The sequence below is a fragment of the Caretta caretta genome, chromosome 1, assembly GCF_965140235.1.
Source record: "Caretta caretta isolate rCarCar2 chromosome 1, rCarCar1.hap1, whole genome shotgun sequence".
In the NCBI taxonomy this organism is placed as follows: domain Eukaryota; kingdom Metazoa; phylum Chordata; order Testudines; family Cheloniidae; genus Caretta; species Caretta caretta.
In genome coordinates this window covers 301,181,512-301,202,701 of record NC_134206.1, presented here as the reverse complement: position 1 = coordinate 301,202,701, position 21,190 = coordinate 301,181,512, and the positions used below count along the sequence as shown (strand labels likewise).

The following is a 21,190-nucleotide window of genomic DNA, read 5'->3' as shown; positions in this document are numbered from 1 at the left end:
AGCTGCTCTGACGTTAGAAAGGGCGCTTAGCCAGCGAATGGCGAAGATTGTTCGGTACTCCTCCCAACGTGAGAGGCCTCCCCAGTCACACAGAGCCACTGGAGCAGCTCCGCGCCATCCCTGCCTTGGAGCCGCGCGGTACAGGGAAGGGGCCAGGGGAAAAAGGAAGCTTCGCGAGAGTACCTCTTCACTGAGGCTACTCATGGTTGAATAAGTGGCCCTTTAAGGCCACTGGTAGCCAGATATAACTTAGAGAAGCCCCTGAGGGCCCCTCACTCCTGTCCTGTGAGTAACATAGCTCTGTTTGACTCAAGAATTGGAACCCGTAGTCATAGGTGCTGACTCCATGGGTGCTCCAGGGCTGGAGCACCCACAGAAAATAATTAGTGGGCACTTAGCACCCACCAGCAGCCAACTCTCCCCACGAGTGCATCCCGTCCACCTGCAGCCCTGCTGATCAACTCATCCCTCTCCCTCCCAGCCCCTCCCAGCCCCTCCCACCCACTGCAATCAGCTGTTCCGCAGCATGCAGGAGGTGCAGGAGGGGTGGGGGTAGTGGGAGGAGCGAGGGCTGGGCATGCTAAGGGGAGGGGGTGGAACTGAGCAGGGAGACGTGGGGCGGGGTGGAGCGGGGGCAGGGAGAGGTGGGGTGGGGGGGTGGGCTGTTAGGTGGGTGGGGGTGGGGCCTGGGGTGGAGCGGTGGCGGGAAGAGGCAGGTCGGGAGTGGGGGCTTGGAGGAAAGGGGCGAGTGGGGGCGGGGCCTGGGGTGGAGCAGGGTGTTGAGCACCCCTGGGTCCCAGAGGAAGCCAGCGCCTCTGCCTGTAGTTCAATATCCAGTACCGACACCCTTCTTTATTGGGCAGGTCTAGGGAAGGAAGTGTTGCACATTACCTAAAAATGCTTCTCGTTGATTATAGAACGAAAGCATCAATGCGCTCTGAAAGGAATAATATATAGGTGGAGCTGGTAGCACTGCCTGTACTTAAGGTTGCTATTATAAGTATAAAATTTCCCATTTCCTATTATAAGACCCTGTTGTCAGTTGCTTATAGCTTCACTAGACTTTAATCATTCGGGCTGAAATTTTCCATGCTGAATAGCAGACTCAGGCTGAATTTTTTCTGGGAAAGTTTCAGCAAAAATGGTTCAGCTATTTCTGAGACAGAGATTAGAGAAAAAAATAACTTTGTTTTGCTGTGTTAAAAATAGCGTTGCAGTTCTTTCAGCGAGAAGCTCTAGGGCCACCATGTTTTAGAAGGACTTGAGATTTGGCAGGAGAACTGCTCAGGTCTCAGGGCCTTTTTCTGTTCAAGTAAACTAAATTGCTGTTCACCCATGCTCTGTGGAGACTTGTTAGAATTTGGCAGGTAAACTCTCCAAAGCTTCCCTGCCAACGGAGCATGCTCCATCCTGGGGCTGCAGGGGCTGAACAGTGCTTTCTCTCCAATAGCTGATCCCAGTTGCTGTAGGCCACATACAATTAAAATCTGTGTAATACTGCATATGCTTAAGGGTGCTGAATTAAGGTTGCACAGGAAATCTTAACTCTGGCATTTCCTAACTTTCGAGTGCTTGACTTTGTAACTGTAAATCTCTGTTACAAGTTATCTATGTGTAATTATTACATGCATCTATATAGTCTGTGTGTAAACATAAGAGGCAAAATACCACAATGGAGTTTTTAATCCCCTTTTCTGCAGCAAATGCATCACGCCTCCAGCTATAGTGGCATGTGGAAGAAAATCAGGACTCCTTTACTTTTATTTGCTAGCATATTTTTTTAAAACAGATAGTTCAGCTTCATTATTGCTGAGCACATGCCCGCTCAAAAGCTGATGCTGAATCCTTGTTCTCAACGGAAGACCAAGAATCACATCACCACCAGATTGAAAGTTGGACAGAATGCATCAATAAGTCATGTGTCCAGATTATGACCATACTCATGGGTGGTGGGTATAATAGGCCAAGGGAAGCTAAGCCTCCCCTAACCCAGCCCGTGGCCCCATGCATGCTCCACCCCGAGGCACCACCCTCATTCACCCTCTCTCCCGAAGGCAGCAGGGGCTCAGCTCAGGCCTGCAGCCTGGATCTCGGGGCTTGGCTGGCCAGCAGCTCAAGCTAACCCAGTGGCCTGGGGTTGTTCAGGCCAGCCTGGGGGTCAGGGCGGCCAACAGCCCAGGGGTCGGGGCCACAGGGGCAGGCAGTTCAGTGCTCTGGGTGGTTCAGCCAGGGCTCCTCCAGCCGTGAGGAGAGGGGGCTCAGGGCTCCAGTGGGTGAGGGAGACAGAAGGGGCGGGTTAGGGGTGAGGCTTCAGGTGGATGAGGTGGAGCGGGGGTCTAACCTCCCCAAAGGGGGGGTTCATGCGCCACCCATGACTATCCTTGCCAGATAGGGTGACCAGATAGCAAGTGTAAAAATTCAGGACAGGGGTGGGAGGTAATAGGAGCCTATATAAGAAAAAGCCCCCAAAATTGGGCTGTCCCTATAAAATCAGGATATGTGGTCACCCTATTGCCAGAAGATTTGTACTTCTCTGTGATAAAGTGCAGATTTTACCTAGGGTAAGGCCTTGTCTCCACTACACAGATTTGTTGACAAAACAATGTAGGTGTACATACTACAATGCTCCTTCCACTGATTCACTGCTCCTGCTATGCCAACAAACAAAACCACCTCAATGAGGGGTGTAGAGCTTTTTGCGACAAAGTTTGCTCGAAGCAGTGTCAGTGTAGACCCTGCACTTGATTATGTTGCTGTAAATGGCCTCCAGGAGGTGTCCCATAATGCCCTTCCTGAGTGCTCTGGTCAGCAGTTCAAACTCTGCTGCCCCGCACCCAGGTACACAGACATCCACCCCTTCCCCTTTAAAGCCCTGAGAATTTTTAAAATTCCACTTTCTGTTTGCTCAGCGTGGAGAGCTCACATCATATCTTCCCAGCTGATCATGGTGGCTCCACCCTGTCTGAAGCCACATGCATGTAGGAGTTGCATCCTTGTTTACACTAAGGAATGAGATATTGGCTTCAATTACCCTTGCCTGTGGAAAATGGTGGCATAATTTACAATAGCGTCCCTCATCATTTGCCATGATCCCCTTAAAAAAATCTAGATTCTTTTTCCCCATCTTGGATCTTCCCCACCCACCATGTTTAGGGTGCTCACCGAGCTGTGTGCTTGTCAAGAGAGAGTGAGAAAGAAGTGTATTTAATTATGATGATTCAATGCTGTGAGTGCACTCACAGTACCACTTCTGTTTCTTGTTGTTCAGTCGTAGTGCCCTTGAGGGGAACCCCTAAACACCAGTAGAGTGCCTCTGTCAGATATGAAGGTGACCCAGGAGGAGTAAGGAGGACATGTTTAGGGAGGTGCTCTAATCGTCTCCACCTCAGATCATGATCACAGGGCCTGGAGAGAGATAATTAATGAAAAATTGAAAATAGCCTGGAGAGGAAGCATGGCCAGGAGCATATTTTATTGGGCAAGGAGTGAATGATAAAACAGATGGAGGACCAAACAGAGATGCCCAAGTCCCTGTTTGTGCTGTAGTCAGAACAGATGCATGCACATGTCCCCCTGCAGCCTATATAGAATTGTGTGCCATGCCCTCCCCAAACACATTCCTTGCGTGTTCCCAGCCCATAGCAGTACCCCTTTCACTCCACCCCTTCGGACAGGTTCCCATGTGTCAGCTGGACTTATATACAGCTATGAGAGCCTCCATTAAGAGAAAAAAGAAAAGGAGGACTTGTGGCACCTTAGAGACTAACAAATTTATTTGAGCATAAGTTTTCGTGAGCTACAGCTCACTTCATCGGATGCATTCCTGAGAGTATGCAGTTTTGAGAGCTCATTCTTAATCTTTCCCTGTTTGCTGTAGAGGATGTTGATCAGGTGATTCCGCAGTTTCTTTGAGAGTGTGTGGCCCAAGCTGTCAGCATAGTCTGTGTGGTATGTAGATTGTAATGGATTTTTAACCTTCAGTCCTTTTGGTATGGTGTCCATCTGTTTGCATTTGGAAAGGAAGATGATGTCTGTTTGTATCTGTATGAGTTTTCTCATGAAGTTGATAGATTTCCACTCCATACGGCTAAATTCAGTGCCTTGCATAATGACAGGTTTCAGAGTAACAGCCGTGTTAGTCTGTATCCACAAAAAGAAAAGGAGGACTTGTGGCACCTTAGAGACTAACAAATTTATTTGAGCATAAGCTTTCGTGAGCTACAGCTCACTTCAGGAATGCATCCGATGAAGTGAGCTCTAGCTCACAAAAGCTTACGCTCAAATAAATTTGTTAGTCTCTAAGGTGCCACAAGTCCTCCTTTTCTTTTTGCGGATAAGACAAACACTGCTGCTCCATTAAGAGAGAGCTCCTCAATGTCCTATCCCTTGCAATAAATCGAATTCTCTGTATTGATTACTGTTGTTTAATAAAAAATGTACTCATAAAAGAAAATGAATCTTTATTTTTCTCCTACACACGGTCATTGCTGCTGGAATTCATACACAGTGAGAACTGGCACATTTGCAAACTACAAATCACGTTCAGGAAGGGTCATTCCATGCGGCAAGTAAACAAAGCCTGGCTGAATGCATTACATAAAGACATATTATTGGGATTCATTGTTCAAATGCTGCTTCAAAGCCTGCCTGATTCAAACTCCAAACTGAATCACGACTGACCTGTAGCAGTCTAGAGTTGCCAGCTTCTTCACAGTGATCACCGCACAATCTTCCACCAAGAAGGCAGCTCTCATTTTGGCATCCTTGTGCCACAGGGCAGGGACACGCTCCACACAGAGTTCCAGGCAGGTGGCTTTGCGCATCTGAAAGTTTCACAGCCACTGCTTGTCATCCCCTACCAGCATAACAGTGCGATCCCACCACTCATTGCCTGTTTCCTGAGCCCAGCAGTGACATGCCTCCATATGTAGCTGCTCCATGAATGTCAAAAGTAATTTGGAATTGTTTCTTTCCATAGCAAACAGCAGGGCAGACACCATGGATTCCTGTTCAAGTTTGCAGCTCATGAAATACTGCATGATCAGCCACGTTCTGTTCAGTGATTTCCCTCTATTCAACTCTTGCAAGACCACAAATCACTATTTAGTTTGGGACATCACAGTGCTATAAAAAGACAATAACAAATTCAAGAGAATCAGAGGAGAGCAAGCAATATAGGAAAGGGCTTGGAAATAAAACCCATGAGGACAGACAAAGAAAGTTTGAATAAAGATAAGGAAACTAAGTGGAATTAAATGAGTTTCAAACCTCGAATGTAAAGGGATGTTATAATTGGCTGGGGATCAGTTGGTCTCATTAACCAAGGGCAGAACAACAATTAATCGGTTCAAATTGCAGTAGGGAATATTGATATACATTATTAGAAAACTTTGTAACTATGTTGTTACTTAGACAATGTATATGCAGAATAAAATACAGTATTATAGTAAATGCAGGAGAATAGATTGAAATATAAACCTCAGTTTTGAATTCACAGGAAGCTTGTGACTTGTGATGTAACAGTGTTCAGCAAGATACAATAGAACTTGGAATTATTCACATGACATCTCCAAGGCAACACATGGTGGAAATTCCAGACACCTTTTGGGTGGAGTCTCACTCCTTCTCAAGTTTAGGCTGGAGCTGGAAACTGGATTAACATGGTATTTAGTTTGCTGTGATTTACTGGTAGAAGAAAATATTTAGTTGCTTTGTCTAACGGAGTGGTGGTCAGAAAGAATGGGAAGGGAAAATGGCGGTATCCTGCATAGCTTCATTCAGAGCTGGAATCCATAGCAAATCCTCTCTTTCCTTCCTAAAGTGGGAAGCATTGGAAATGTGAGTCACCGGATTCTTGGAAAAATACCTGGAGGCTGTCTTCTGGGTCAACTGAGACATGGTAAGGCCTCTTGTAGCAATAGTTGAGCCAGCAAATAAAATTTAAAGTTGTTTGGGTTTAATATAATTTATGTTTCTCCCCTATGAGACACAAAATGTTTTCAATCCTGTTTTGCTATGTATGTAGTTCATCTTTTTATAATAATGTAAGTTTCTTGTACATACTGATGGCCAACTCCTAGTCCTAGCGAAGAGAACAGAAGGTTGTCATTAAAACAAGATTTTGGCTGTAGCCCATAATATTTGTTAGACTTAAGTACTGGCTTGTTTATCATCATCCATCACCTTTGTCTGCTGCTCATAACACTAAGGAATGTAATGACATTGGCAGGAAAGCAGTGTAACCACCTTCAACATAATTTCAAAGAAACATTAGCGACAATCATTAGCACTGAGGAATTATGCACATAAAATAGAGGCTGAGAGGTGACAGCAGTGATCCACTTGAAATGTTCCCTTTAAAAATAAAACTTCAAATTCCTATGTTATGATCAGCTTTAAGGTCTGTGGTTGCCAGACAGGACGGTCCCTATCAACTGACAATCCTGATTGCAAAAGTGCTTAATTGTGTGTGTGTGTGTGTGTGTGTGTGTGTGTGTGTGTGTGTGTGGAGCAGGGACCTGGCTGTAATGTGCAGCAGCAGTTGTGTGTGTGTGTGTGTGTGTGTGTGGAGCAGGGACCTGGCTGTAATGTGCAGCAGCAGTTGTGTGTGTGTGTGTGTGTGTGTGTGTGTGTGTGTGGAGCAGGGACCTGGCTGTAATGTGCAGCAGCAGTTGTGTGTGTGTGTGTGTGTGGAGCAGGGACCTGGCTGTAATGTGCAGCAGCAGTTGTGTGTGTGTGTGTGTGTGTGGAGCAGGGACCTGGCTGTAATGTGCAGCAGCAGTTGTGTGTGTGTGTGTGTGTGTGGAGCAGGGACCTGGCTGTAATGTGCAGCAGCAGTTGGAACTCATGCTGGAGTCCTTGCATAGGCCCGGCAGCCATTGATTTTAAGGGAGTTTGTAACCAGGTTGCCTAGGTGGCACCCCTTTGGGGCCCTTCGGGGCACAATTCACCCAGCTGCAAGTCTCAGTTGCTATGTCTCTGTCAGGTCCAAGATAGCAGTGCTTCCCTCCTCCCCCCGGCCAAGACACACTTCTGTTCTACCTTTTCCAGGGTATTAAGGTCCAAGGGAAATCAGGAACAAACTCTGCCCCCAACCCCATCCCCAATTAAAGCCAGGGCCATGCAATAAACCTTCAGTGTGACCCCACCCTTCTGTTCAGGGTTTGTCTCCTAACAGTCAATACTTACCCCAGGCTCTGGTTGTTTCTTCTACCAAGGTCTTGTCCAACTGGCAAGCTATCTCAGGCTCTCTGCCATAAAGAAAAGAAAAGAACAGAAAAGAAAAACTCTCCCTCCAAGTCAACCTTCAACTAGCCTAGATCTCTTCCTTTTACCTCCCCTCTCCATGCCTGACATTTGCTGCAGGTATAGTAGGGTACGGTCAATTGGGCCCACAGGTTCTCCTTAGCCCTCTTATAGCCAGTATGGGGCCTGTCTGCCCCATCACAGAATTGCTTTAGTGTAGGTCAGAAAATTGGGAATTTTTTCTGTGGAAAATTTCTACTTTGGTGACAAATCAAAAGCCAAACATTTTTCAGCTAAAAACTTTAATCTGAAAACTAAAATTTTGGATCTGAATATGCTGCTGCCATGCCACATGGGAGCTATAGTTCAGGTATCTCATACCCTACGAGAGAGGTCCACAAAGTGTGGGGCATGCACCCCCAGGGAAGCATGGAGGAACATCCAGGGGTGTATGGTGAGCTCAAGCCAGCCCCCACAGGCCCGGGAGAGAGTGCCACCCAGTCCCTCCCTGCCCCCAGCTCTGCTCCAGTCCCCGGCTTCCAGCCCCATGCCTAACCCCATTGTTAGCCTCAGCATGGCTCCGCGTCTGGCCCCACACCATCCCCCAGCCTTGACCGCTAGCCATGGCTTTGTTCCCGGCCCGGGCCGAAGGCTGGGGGCAAGGCCAGGAGTAGACTCACACCTGGCTGCCAGCCCAGTGGCTGGCCCCCACTGCAGCCTGGCTTCAGCTCCACTCCCATCCCCCTCCTAGCCTCAGCCCCTGCCCACAGCCCCACTCCCTGTGGTGATTTCCCATATTAACATTAATAATTTAAAATATTATTAATAATTCCAACAGGGTTGGAACAGTTTTTTGAAGAAAAATGGACATTTTCTGCCCAAAGCAGGCACTTTTCATGAAAAAAAATGTTTGGGTGAAAACCCAAATTTCCATTGAAAAATGGTGTTAATTAAATATTTTCAACCAGCCTTAAATTATTTACATATATTGGCTCATACACCTGATAGGTGTATCTGCCAGGATGGGAAACAAAGTAGCAGAGGCGATTCAGCAGCTGATCAGGTCTGTAGAACAGTGCTTTCACACTGTAGGTAGAGCTTTGAAGCAACAGAACACGATGTTTGGCCCCACAAAATCAGAGGTACAGCTTGAAGTCCAGGGGACTAGATGAGGGGTTAAATCAGGTTCCTGATCAAAAGTTAGGTGGGTGAGCACATAAATAGTGAACTGAATCGCAGGGAGAAGTCACTTCAGCATGAGGGTTCAGTGTCACAACCTTTTCATCAGCAAACAGAGTTAATGCCAGCACTTGGGGGGAGATAATGAGGCAGGCTGGAGACTGCAGACCAATCAGATTCCCCAGGAAAAGAGCAGACAACTCTATAAAGCAGCTTCTTAGGAAACAGAAATGGGAGTAATTATAGTTGTAATCTTGACACTTCCGTGCTGATGGAATAACCCAGATTGTTGGTTTTTGTTTTGTTCATTTTGTTTTTTCTGGCAGTGGAAAACTTGATTGTTGTTGGATTTTTTTCGTTTTGTTTTTCTGTTATTTTAGAGATGACATTGATCCTCAGGAAATAAAAACATTGATGGACTATTTTGTTTTACACATTACAAACACTGAATCTTTGTTACCTGCTGCAACGCTGGGCCAGAGAAGGTTAAACAATCAGCAAGCTGGGTGACCTGTAAGCAACGGTTAAGGACATATCTAAAGGGTATTGCAATGGTGAACAGCACCATTCCTTGTAGATAGTTATCAAAGCCATGTTAAGTAAATTAGAATATTTAACCTGTTTGCCTGTATTGTTAGAGAATCAAAGAGTAAGTGCTAAATCTGTTTATGTTTACCTGCATCCTATTAGAAATCTAACAATGTGATCTAATTAGCTGGTAGATGCTAAATCCTGTTCCTGTCTTATAATGTTTCATTACTGTATTCTATTGACTCTGAGATCAAAAGTGGATATCATCATTTAGATGGGACTTGTGGTATAATAATATTATTGTCTTAATCTCTCCTGGAAGTTTGTAATTCCAAAGAGCAAACAATCTGTGAAGTGCATTGATAATTTGAATGGCTATTGCTGAAGGTATTGTCTGAGAAAGGACCCATTGACTAGAGATCACAAACTGTGGGCTCACTTTCATCAAAGCCCACTGTGGTGGAGTTGCCTGTCAGCACCCACCCTGCTTCAACTATAAAAGAAAGCTTCGGGCCTGATCCTTTTATCCCAGGTCTGCTTAAACTTTAACAGGGAAGGTTTAAGCCATAGGACTGAGGTCTCCAGGTGGATACCTGGATTACCCTAGAACTCTGATAGAGACATTCTAACAGATTCTACACCTGAACTGCCTATTGGACTATAATGCATTGAATTGATTCCAGAGAGACTTTTACACACCAGCAGCTACAACATCACTGCTAAAACAACAAGGAATCCTTGTGGCACCTTAGAGACTAACACATTTATTCGGGTATACATGGGCTATAACCCACTTCATCAGATGCATGGAGTGGAAAATACTGTAGGCACGAAAGCTTATGCTCGAATAAATTTGTTAGTCTCTAAGGTGCCACAAGGATTCCTCGTTGTTTTTGCTGATACACACTAACACGGCTACCCCTCTGAAACATCACTGCTCCGATCCTGATCTATGAACATTGAAAGTCATTTGTATGTATATTGTTCTTTTAACCATTTTAACTCTCTTCTTTCTTTTTCCTTTTCTTAATAAATCTTAGATTTAGTTATTAAGGATTGGCTGTAAGCATATATTTGGGTATGATCTGAAATATTCATTGGCCTGGGGAATAATGCGTCTGATATTTTGGGATTGGGAGAACTTGATTTATGGTGAATAGGTTTTTAATAACCTCTCACTGTGTTAGAGTTGGTTGTCTAGACGGGATTCAAGGCTGGAATGCATAAAGGGAACTGTTTAGCTTCTTGTTAAGCAGTGTGGCAACATAGGAGCACAGTCTTGATACTAGTTGGTGAAGCTAATTGTAATCTGCCAGTTTTGGGGAGCATCTGCCCTGAGTGTGGCAGTCTCCGTGTGTCCCATCCAGGCACCAGGGGCACCTCTGCTCTTAACAAGTTGTGGCAAATTCATTCCCTTTGGGTGATCAGAACATCTGAAATATGAAAAGTTAATATTGCTCCCAAATGGAGGGATAAAAAGGAAGTCTGTTCAACAGGACTCATTGAGTTATTGTAGCTTCGGAAATTTGGTTCCACAGGATTATTTGTAAATCCGGTTATGAATATATGAAATATACAGTAAAGCAGCCATCTGAAGCTATTCTTTCAAATACTGCAGGCTAGATCCTCAGCTGGTGTAAACTGGCACTGCTCCGCTGAATGATCCAGGTGCTATTCTGATTTACACCAGCAAAGGATCTGGCTCAGTATGTGTAATATTTGTGCAGTTTGAATGCTTACTTTAATATAACTTCCAAAAACAAAAACTTGAGACTTTCGAAGAGATATGTAGCATTTTCAGCGTAGGTTCATAGATTCCAAGGCCAGACGGGACCATTTTGATCATCTAGTCTGACCTCCTGTATAACACAGGCCTGAAAATTCCCCCAAAATAATTCTTAGAGCAGATCATTTAGAAAAATATCCAATCGTGATTTAAAAATTGTCAGTGATGGAGAATCCACCACAACTCTTGGTAAATTGTTCCAATGATTAATTACTCTCACCATTAAAAAATTACACCTTATTTCCAGTCTGAAATTGTCTAGCTTCATCTTCTAGCCATTGGATCATATTATACTGTTCTCTGCTAGATTGAAAAGTCCATTATTAAATATTTGTTCCCCGTGGGGATATGCATAGACCGTAATAAAGTCACACCTTAACCTTCTCTTTGTTAAGATAAATAGACTCATGGAGTTCAGTCTATCATGTTTCCTAATCCTTTAATCTTCTCAGAACCCTCTCCAATTTATCAACCTCCTTCTTGAATTGTGGGCACCAGACATGGACAAAGTATTCCAGCAGCAATCACACCAGTGCCCGATACAGATGTAAAATAACCTCTCTACTCCTATTCAAGACTCCCCTGTTTATGCAGCCAAGGATCACATTAGCCCAGTGGTGGGCAAACTGCATATAACGTGTGGCCCTTTCATTCTTTATTGAGTCCCATAATAGCTGCTCCATTATCTTGCCCAGAATTGATGTCAAGCTGACAGGCCTATAATTCCCTGGGTCATCCCATTTATCCCATTTACTCTTTTAAAAATTGGCACAACAGTAGTTTTATTCCAGTCTTCTGGAACTTCGCCACTGCTCAAAGATGTATTGCAAAGCAACATTGATGCCCCAGTGATCTTCTCAGCCAGCTCTTTTAAAACTCTTGGAACTGCTGACTGAAAAATGTCTAGCATTAGTAACTTTTGTTTAACATCCTCCAGAGACACTAGTGGAATGGAAAGAGTTTGATCATCACTATATGATGAGACTACATAATCTTTTTTCCCCAAATACAGAATGGAAATATTTATTTAACCTTTCTGTCTTTTCTGCATTATTATTGATAATCCTATCATTTCCATCTAGTAATGGGCCAATACCATTGTCAAGATTCTTTTGATTCCTAATACATTTTAAAAACTCCTTATTGTCTTTAACTCTGTTGACCATAGATTTTGCTTTGTGTCCTTGTGCTTCCCTTATCAATTTTCTACAATTCCTAATTTCTGATTTGATAGTCATTTATATCATCTTCCCCTTTCTTCCATTTTTTTTAAATTATTTTATATCTTCCTTCACTTCTCCTCTAAACCAGGTGTTCTTTTGACCAGTACAATCATCTTCCTTGATTGTGGGATTGTGACTTTTGGGGCATCTAGTGAGGTGTTTTTAAATGATTTCCAATTATTGTTCCCATTTTTTCTTATTAAATTGTTTATCCTTGTGCCTGAGTTTCAAAAACAAACAAAAAGTCAAAAAAACAAATAAAAACAACCAAATGTCATTTAGGAATAGATTTTTCAAGATTAATATTTCAGATGTGCAGATTATTATCTATAGTTAATTTAAACTGACTGAATACGATACATGTTTTGCTGAAAATCCAATTGACAAAACTAATATCAGAAATATTTGTAATATTTATTTATATTCATTTGAATATGTTTCTGTTATATGAAATGTAACCAGCTGAAATAAAACCAAACAGAAAAGACAAAAACATGCAACCAAAGGGTTAAATCCTCATGAGAGATCCTCACTGGGAGCTGATTTCATGGAGAGTTGAAGACATTCAGTGGTTGCATAGATAGAAACCCAGTCATCTGTGGAGTCTGAATCCTGGACCTTCACCGCAAAATACTGACATCTGCCATTTGAGATAAATGGGAACACCACTAATTATAAGTAGTACATTGCTATAGTTACTAATGGGAAATACAATCAATACCCCATACATCAAGACAGTGTACATCAGCTCACTGTATATCAGCACTTGTCAGGATTTGGTCCAGGTGTTTGGTACATTTTGTGCTTAAAATACCCACTATCTCTTAAGATGATTGTGTAATGCATAGTATTTCTCTTTATGTCTTAGAATATTAAAAGAGCAGATGTCAAGTACACTTTTATAGGTTTTTTTTCCTGAACATCTGAGAATTTTAGCACTCATGAAAATGAAGAATAGCACTGATTTGGGCTAGACATAATATAGACAGATGATGTGCAATCATCTCCAGAGATTTTTTGCCAATGCATCTCTGTCTTGGCCTGTGACAGACCTACTAATATTCCAGTCCACACTCTCTTGAATAGACTGCAGATATTGAAAAAGGGAAGAAATACCTATCTGCATAGGGTATCCACACATCAGCCAGCAAATAGCAATCTAGGTAAGGATACTGCAGATCTTGGGTAAGTGACTAATTTCTACCACAAAGGTGAAATATTTATTTTCCTCTGCTGCTAAGCCCATAGAGAGCTATATGGTTCAGAAATTACCTGTCAAGCTACCTGTCCTAGATGCACATTCAGTGCTAGCAGATGGGTGCTAGGAGACAGAACAGGTCTGAATGCACTCTGCACAAATATATGCAGAATTCAAAAATGGCTCAAATTTACCCATTATGTCTGTTTCGATAGGGTGCAAATTCACTGCACACCTGTCTGTGCACCAGGTGACTTGATAGAGAATCTAGTCCTATGTGGTTGTTTTGTATTATATATAAATGGGAACTACAATGAAGCAACCATTCTCCTTATACTGGAACATTACCATAGTGCCTGAGCACTTTTGACCCAAGATGTTATTTGAATCTTCAGCAGATGTCCAGAGTTGCAAGGGCAATGTATAAAGACACTGTGACATTTAACTCCCCAGGACCGACACATTTTTATAAAGTGTTTAATTAAAGCTGACAGCAGACTTTAGTGACTTTCTGATGCCTCTCAAGGTTTCTCAAATTTTTCCCCCAAATATTTCCAGAACTATTCATGCTTCAATTTCAATATCACACATTCAAATCTAATTATAGGATTCTCCTTTCCAATAATATCGCAATTTGTCATCACTCTTGTAGAAATCTTCTAGTTGGCAATCCAAAATTAGAGACCAGAAAGCAGTTTTTGTAGACAAAAAAGAAGTATATAAAATAGCTCTACATATCTTTTTTATAGTAGCAATAGTTATATGAATTCATTTGTCTTTTATAGCGCAATGTAACTGTTAAAAGTCAGGCTTGCACAACACTGGAATTCTTGTAATGCAGTGTATGCTACAATATTTAAGAAAAATATATTTATACCGTGAAGGACAATTTTTCAACTCACTCCACTCTTCAGATAACAAAGGATAGGGATAAAATATTCCCAAAAAATCTGAATGTAATTAATGTATCAAAGGAACAAAAAAAGAAGTTTACATTTATAAACAAGTTAGGTTTTCTTCTGGTTCCCTGTGTACCAAATTAATGCTTCCTGTGATCCCAGATTCTTCCTGAGCTGAGATGTTTTTTGACTTCTTTTTGGCACAATATGGAATGTGGCCACAAAAATACATGTAAATCCATGGATTGGCACAACTATTCAAATTACCCAGGAGCATGATGATGGTAAATGCTGCACCTAGAATGAAAGAATTGGAGAGAAACCAGTGTAAATAATGACAGGTTTCAGAGTAACAGCCGTGTTAGTCTGTATTCGCAAAAAAAAAAGGAGTACTTGTGGCACCTTAGAGACAAACCAATTTATTTGAGCATAAGCTTTCGTGAGCTACAGCTCACTTCTTTGGATGCATACTGTGGAAAATACAGAGGATGTTTTTATACACACAGACCATGAAACACTCTAGAAAGTAGTAATGTTCTTAGGAATTGATGCTCTTTGATGTACTTGTTGTTAAGTCAATTGACTTAACTGTTGTAGGATCCGTTTAGCATTTTGCAATAGAGAAAAAGTTAAAATAACATTAGGAGAGTTCAGTTTATTCAATGGTTATAAAAAATTGTAATTCTGTGGCTATGTACAGTATATAATACATTGTAGCTGCATATGCATACGATGTATTTCAGAGATCAATATTTTTGTATAACTCTTCTTACCCCATATAAATCTAAATGTTAATGTAGTTGCTTATTATCCTAATCTATGTAAATACTGTACCATCTCAGAAATGCATACCTGTAGAAAGAATTTTTAAACCAAAGATCAGAATGTGAGATCTTTTCAGAAGACAAGATTATAGTCTAATTTTATAAATTTATAGCATATTGTCTGATTTCTATCCGTATTTGATCTTTCAACAGCTAAACATTAGAAATGAAGTTGATAGGGAGTCTGTTTTAACAAAAGTGTAGCAATATAATTTTGAAAATGTTAAAATTGTGTACAGCATTTTATTCTTTTGAATTTTAGTTTGTTTTCATTACAAATATCAACCCTTACACAATTTGTAATTGTTCCATAGTTCACTGAAGATACTTCACTGCTAATAACATTTTAATATTCAAAAACACTTCAGAGGTTTTATAGTGTTGCTGTTATAAATAGTAAACCAGAAATATTTATTTTATTAATTTGAATAATTATTTTATTAATTAAAGTTAAAATGCTATATTGCTTTTAATTTCCCTAATATACAAAAAAGTAACTCCATAATCTCTAAAATCGCTAAATGTATATATTGATCTCTTGCTAGTACAGATAAAAGTTATAACATTTTGACTGTTTTGTTTACTAATAATTAAATGCTAATTAATCTTGGTTAGCCTTCCCTGCAGAAAAAAAGCCTTATTGAAAGCGTATGTTTGTACATGTGTACACACACACACACATTAAGTAACCCCCAAGATTATTTTTGATTATGCAGTGTCATACGTTACCAGCTATTGTACATCATTAGGGCCCTAACAAATTCATGGCCATGAAAAAAGCCTCACGGACTGTGAAATCTGGTCTCCCCTCATAAAATCTGGTCTTTTGTGTGCTTTTACCCTATACTATACAGATTTGATGGGGAGAGACCAGCGTTTCTCAAACTGGGTGTCCTGACCCAAAAGGTGTGTGTGGGGGGGTGTCGCAAGCTTATTTTAAGGGGGTCGCAGTATTGCCACCTGTACTTCTGCACTGCCTTCGGAGCTGGGCGGCCGGAAAGCAGCAGTTGCTCTGAAGGCAGCTGCGCAAAAATCAGGGTGGCAACACCGTAGCATGCCGTCCTTACTTCTGTGCTGCTGCTGGCGGTGGCTCTACCTTCAGAGCTGGGCTCGTGGCCAGCAGCCGCCGCTCTCCAGCCACCCAGTTCTGAAGGCAGCACCGCCAGCAACAGCAGCACAGATGTAAGGGTAGCAGAACTGCAATGCCCCTTCAATAACCTTGCAACCCCCTCCCCCCCACCGCACCCCACAACTCCCTTTTCAGTCAGGACCTAAGTTCCCTGTAAGCTACGTGACCGCACAGCAGCCTATTTAGCGACGTGCAGGCGCTCAGGGAACCCGTGCAGCCGACGTGCCGCAGCCAGGGGATAAGCATGCCATAGGCACCAACTTCCCCTCTAGTCTGGGGGGTGCTCAACCCTACCCTCCACCCCAGATCCTGCCCCCACCTCACCCCTTCGCCCCTTCCTACTCCTGCTCTGCCCCCGTCCCACCTCTTCCCCACCTCCTCCCCCTTCCTCCCGGAGCTTCCTACGTGCTGCGAAACAGCTGTTCACAGCAGGCGGGCGGGAGGCACTGGGAGGGAGGGGGAGGAGTTGATCAGTGGGACCGCGAGCAGGTGAGAGGCGCTCGGGGGTGGGGAAAGCTTGGCTGCTGGTGGGTGCTGTTCACACCCACTAATTTTTCTCTGTGGGTGCTCCAGCCATGGAGCCCCAGCCCAGACCTGCTGCGGCTGGGGGAGGGGCACCTATGCTATGGCTCCAGCCCCAGAGCTGCTGAGGCGTAGAGAGGCACCTCTCCCCCCTAGCCCAAATGCTTCTGCAAGAAGAGAGCTGGTGGGAGTCCTCTCTCTCCCTGCCATTGCCCCAGAGCCCCTCCTGCAGCCCAAGCCCCTCATCCCTGGCCCCACCCCAGAGCCCGCATGCCCAGCCAGAGTACTCACCCCCCAACACATCCTAACCCTCTGTCCCAGTCCTGAGCCCCCTCCCACACTCCAAAACCCTCGGCCCCACCCACACCACATGAATTTTGTTTTGTGCACCAATATGGAGGTGATGTGTCACACATCACCTCCATATTGGTGCACATAAAAAAATTCATTCCACACATGTGTGGGAAAAATTAGAGGGAACACTGGTAAGGACCCCTACAATTACAACACCAGGAAATTTCAGATTTTAATATCTGAAATAATGAAATTTACTATTTTTAAAATCCTATGACTGTGAAATTGACCAAAATGGACCCTGAATTTGGTAGGGCCCTATACATCATTAATACAGTATGCAAACAAACTCGTCCTTCAAATTTAATCATACATAAAATGATTACACATAGTTTAACCTAAATAATATGTATATATAAAGAGGAAATGTAGCAATGTGGTAGTCTACTATAGTTATTGATAAGAAAAAGAAGTATCTTACCTTCAGTAACACCACTGGGGTACCATACAGACCACAACTGTACAATGAAGAAAGGTGCCCAACACAGGATATATGCAATAACTGTCACCACTGTCATTTTTACAGTCTTGATCATAGCCTTTGAAATACAGTTAATACTGCTTGCTTGGCATGGCAGGATTTGCTTCTGATTTATTGCTTCAAATTCATTCCTTTTTTTCACCTGTATGTTCATTTGTATTATTTTGCAGATCTTAACCTGGCAAATAGTAAGGATAGCTGTGGGAATGAAGAAAATAGCTACAAAAATCCAAGTCACATATGCCTTTAAGCCCCAAGGTTGGATGAACTCACCCCAGCATTCAAAAATATCTGGAGATATTTCAGTCTTAGAAAAGATAAATACTTGTGGAAGACTAAAAATCAGTGATATAGACCAGCTGGTGCAAATGGCAGCATTCCAAAGAGCCCTTTTCTTTTGGAAAGTGACCAAGGGATAGCATACTGCTTGATATCTGTCCACTGTCATAACCACTATCATATAAGTAGAGGCAAACATGCCCAACAACTGCAAATATTTGATAGTTCTGCACAATGCATCTGGCCCTATGAAAACGTCTGTAATATCCCATATTAGTTGGGGAAGGACTTGAAAAAATGCTACCACTAAGTCCGCTATGCTCAGGTGAAGCATGAATACATACATCCTAGACAACTTCTTTCTCCTCCTCCACAATACCAGTATGAGAATAAAATTGCCCACAGATGCTGTCATAAATATTACTCCCAACACAGCAATCTCTAGCTGAGCTAATTGCTCATCTCTTTCTGGTCTTCCAACTGGATCTGACTTATTTGTCAAATTCAGGACAAGCTGAGGAAAAAGATTTTCAGTCTGATATTCATTAGCTTGCACAGGAACTGAAAAATTCTTCATCGTGCACAGAAGCCACTTACAGTAGCTGTTACTCACGACTCAGGTTGATAGCTCTGAAGTATGAGCTAGTAAATATATCAGCACTGGTTCAGGTTTCAGTGTGTCTTGAAACAAAGCTCCATGCATGAATGAACCTGACGCAGCAAACCTGCATCTTGATAGACTTCTCTCTCTTGCTAGAGTGAAAAAAAGGCTTTATATAGTCTTCAAATAGAGTCTTATGTAACTTCATAATCATTTGGTAGGCTGTAGTTATCTTAGCCAATAGGAAAATGACTAATATAATAGGGATAAATATATAAATAAAATGAGAATCACAGAAACTTGAAATAATCAAATCACTTATTTCAGTGTGGCCAAAATCATACTTACATATTTTTACCCATGAGAGCTTTTCCAAATATAAATGTTATGTGAACCAGAACTGTATTCCTCAGTTTAGTAACTAGTAAATATTTACATGTGGATGGAAAAGTTAGGTCCTTGAGTCTGGCTGCAACCACCTTGGATCCCTGAGACAAAGACCATATCCTAAAAGCTGCAAACACAGAGAGAGAGATTTTTTTTCCATTAATTTTTCTGTTTTCAGATCTCAGTCAGCTGATCTAGAAAAGAAGAGACTTAAATGATCCTTTATTGCAAGAAGACTGGATTCTTTTATAAGCAAAAAGAAAAATAACACATGGAATACATTACATCTATTGGGACTGCAAGCCTGCTGATATTTTAATGAGAGGGGATGGGAGGGAGGGCAGGAACATTCTGTGGAAAATCCAGCTGCTGAAGAGATATGAATGACATAGCAGTCTAGAAGACCACTTCTAAACTCCAGTCCTACAACCTGTATAGTTGTTTAAATGTTTTAAAGTAAACTGTCTAATATTTTTCTTTTCTCTACATGGAGTAAATTATTTTGATGATTTGAGGAATCTTGTCTAAGTATAGCTTATGAATTCTGTTTCAGATTGCAAACTCAATTTTGAAAGTCGGGCTTGCTGCCTTTTTTGTTGTCTTTATGCCTCCATCTTGGACTAAATTCTAAGGGGTGGTGGCACATGGTTAACAAAGACTTAATCTACACTAGCAACTTATATTGATATAACTATGTTGCTCAGGGGTATGGATTTTCCACACCCCTAAGTGACACAGTTACACCAACCTAACTCCTGGTGTTGCCAAAGCTGTGTTGATGGGAGGGCTTCTCCCGTCTGCATAGTTACTATCTCTCGGAGAGGTGGAGTACCTATACCAATGGGAGAAGCCCTCCCTGTCAGTGTAGGTAACTTCTACTCAATGCAGCTGCTTCCCTGTGACCCTTTTAAGTGTAGACAAGCCCAAAGGAAAGTTGTTAAATGTTGATTGTCCATTTAAATGGACAAAGAGATGGATACTGCCCAGGGCAAACCAGTTTTTCAAGTCTGGACTCCAGAAGGTTTGGCAACTAAGAGTTTGTCTTCATGTACAACTCTACAGCAGCACAGCTGCACTGGGGTAGCTGTGCCCCTGTGGCATTTTAGTGAAGATGTTATTATGTTGATGAAAGAGCTTCTCCCATTGGCGTAGTTAATCCACCTCTCCGAGAGATGGTAGCTATGTTGATGGGAAAAGTTGTCCCATGAATGTAGTGCTGTCTACACAGTGGGTTAGGTCGGTAACACTATGTCACTCAGGGGTGTAGAATTTTCACACTTCTGAGCAATGTAGATATACCTGTGATGGGATCCCCAGGGTACAACCTGGAACTGTGGGACCACTGTGCCCCCTTAACTCTCCAGCCTGGGCTGCCTTTCACGATGCTCTGCTAGTGACAAGGAGCAAACCTCTTGAACAACGCAAGCTCATTAGTTAGTTCACCACTTCATCAAATGATAGTGCACATGAACCAGCCTTTGTAAGCTGAGCAAATTCCCCGAGCACATTAGTCAAACTCACTGGTAAGGATAAAATATTAAAATAGGTTTACTAACTACAGAAAGATAGATTTTAAGTGATTATAAGTGGTAGGCATAAAGGTCAGAGATAGTTACCTTAAGAAAATACAAAGTAAACACACATTCTAAATCCTAAACTTTTAGGCTAAGCAAGAGTTGAATCAAACAACTTTTCTCACCCTAACAGATGTTACAGGCAGCTCACAGTTCTTAATACACAGGATAAATTTCCTTCTCAGCCTGGGACCAATCGCCTCAGTTTTCAAAGTCTTTGTCTTCCCAGCGTTCTTGTTGCCATCAGTGTAGGTGGAGGAGGAGAAAGGTGATCTCATGGTGCCACTGTCCCTTATTTTATACTCTCAATTCATGTCCCAGGGAAGATACTGGCCCAGGCATGTCCTGGTGGGCCTTGCTGAGTCACAGAGTTGAGCACTCCCCATTATGTGGTGCTTGGGCAACTGAGTCATACAGCTGAGCAATCCTCATTGTGTGGTGCTTGCACAACTGTCTCTTACAGAAGTGTAAATCTCTTGTTTACAATTCTCCGGCTCGTCAATGGCGCATGATGGTTGCTTAATGCCCATTTGGGTGTGGGTCACCACCTTTGTTGTCATTGGAGAGCTAACTGTGGGCATGTCCCAGACACACAACATATTTCAAAAACAACCATGTAGCAAAATCTCATAATTTCATACACCATAACAATATATGTATTTTGACAGGACAAGGAGTTTCAGCAGATCATGACAATTCATATGGTACCTTACAAGGCATGTTTTGTATGAAACATCACAACCATATACAAATGGGGTTTACAGGATGCTATTTTGAGGTACAGCATGTCATAATACCAATATAGGTCTGTAGTGTAGACCGGGCCTAAGCAACAGATCACCTAGTAAGGCTGATCAGTGAGTCACCTGACAAAGGGAGCGGGCAGGAAATTATAAAAGAGAGTCTCTCACTGGCCACTTTGGAGAGAGCAGGAGGAGAGACCAGAGAGACTCCACATTCTTTGAGGAGAAGTCATAT

At 42.5% G+C, this 21,190-nt stretch overlaps 1 protein-coding gene across 1 annotated transcript; it reads right to left on the bottom strand.

Moving 5' to 3' along the window:
• Window positions 1-13,583: 13,583 nt before the first annotated feature.
• LOC125630715 (arg8-vasotocin receptor-like) lies at window positions 13,584-18,235 on the bottom strand. The gene is made up of 2 exons (XM_048836929.2): window positions 17,312-18,235; window positions 13,584-14,358 (listed from the first exon to the last, which is right to left on the bottom strand). Exons 1-2 carry the CDS (start codon window positions 18,225-18,227, stop codon window positions 14,159-14,161), a joined length of 1,116 nt encoding a protein of 371 aa, XP_048692886.1. The 5' UTR covers window positions 18,228-18,235; the 3' UTR covers window positions 13,584-14,158.
• Window positions 18,236-21,190: the final 2,955 nt, after the last annotated feature.

Bases quoted from the DNA above. Each gene is read 5' to 3' on its own strand.
- LOC125630715 (XM_048836929.2), bottom strand. From the start codon at position 18,227: ATGAAGAATTTTTCAGTTCCTGTGCAAGCTAATGAATATCAGACTGAA. The intron at 14,359-17,311 runs GTAAGATACTTC...CTTTCATTCTAG, and splicing joins CCCCAGTGGTGTTACTGAAG to GTGCAGCATTTACCATCATC.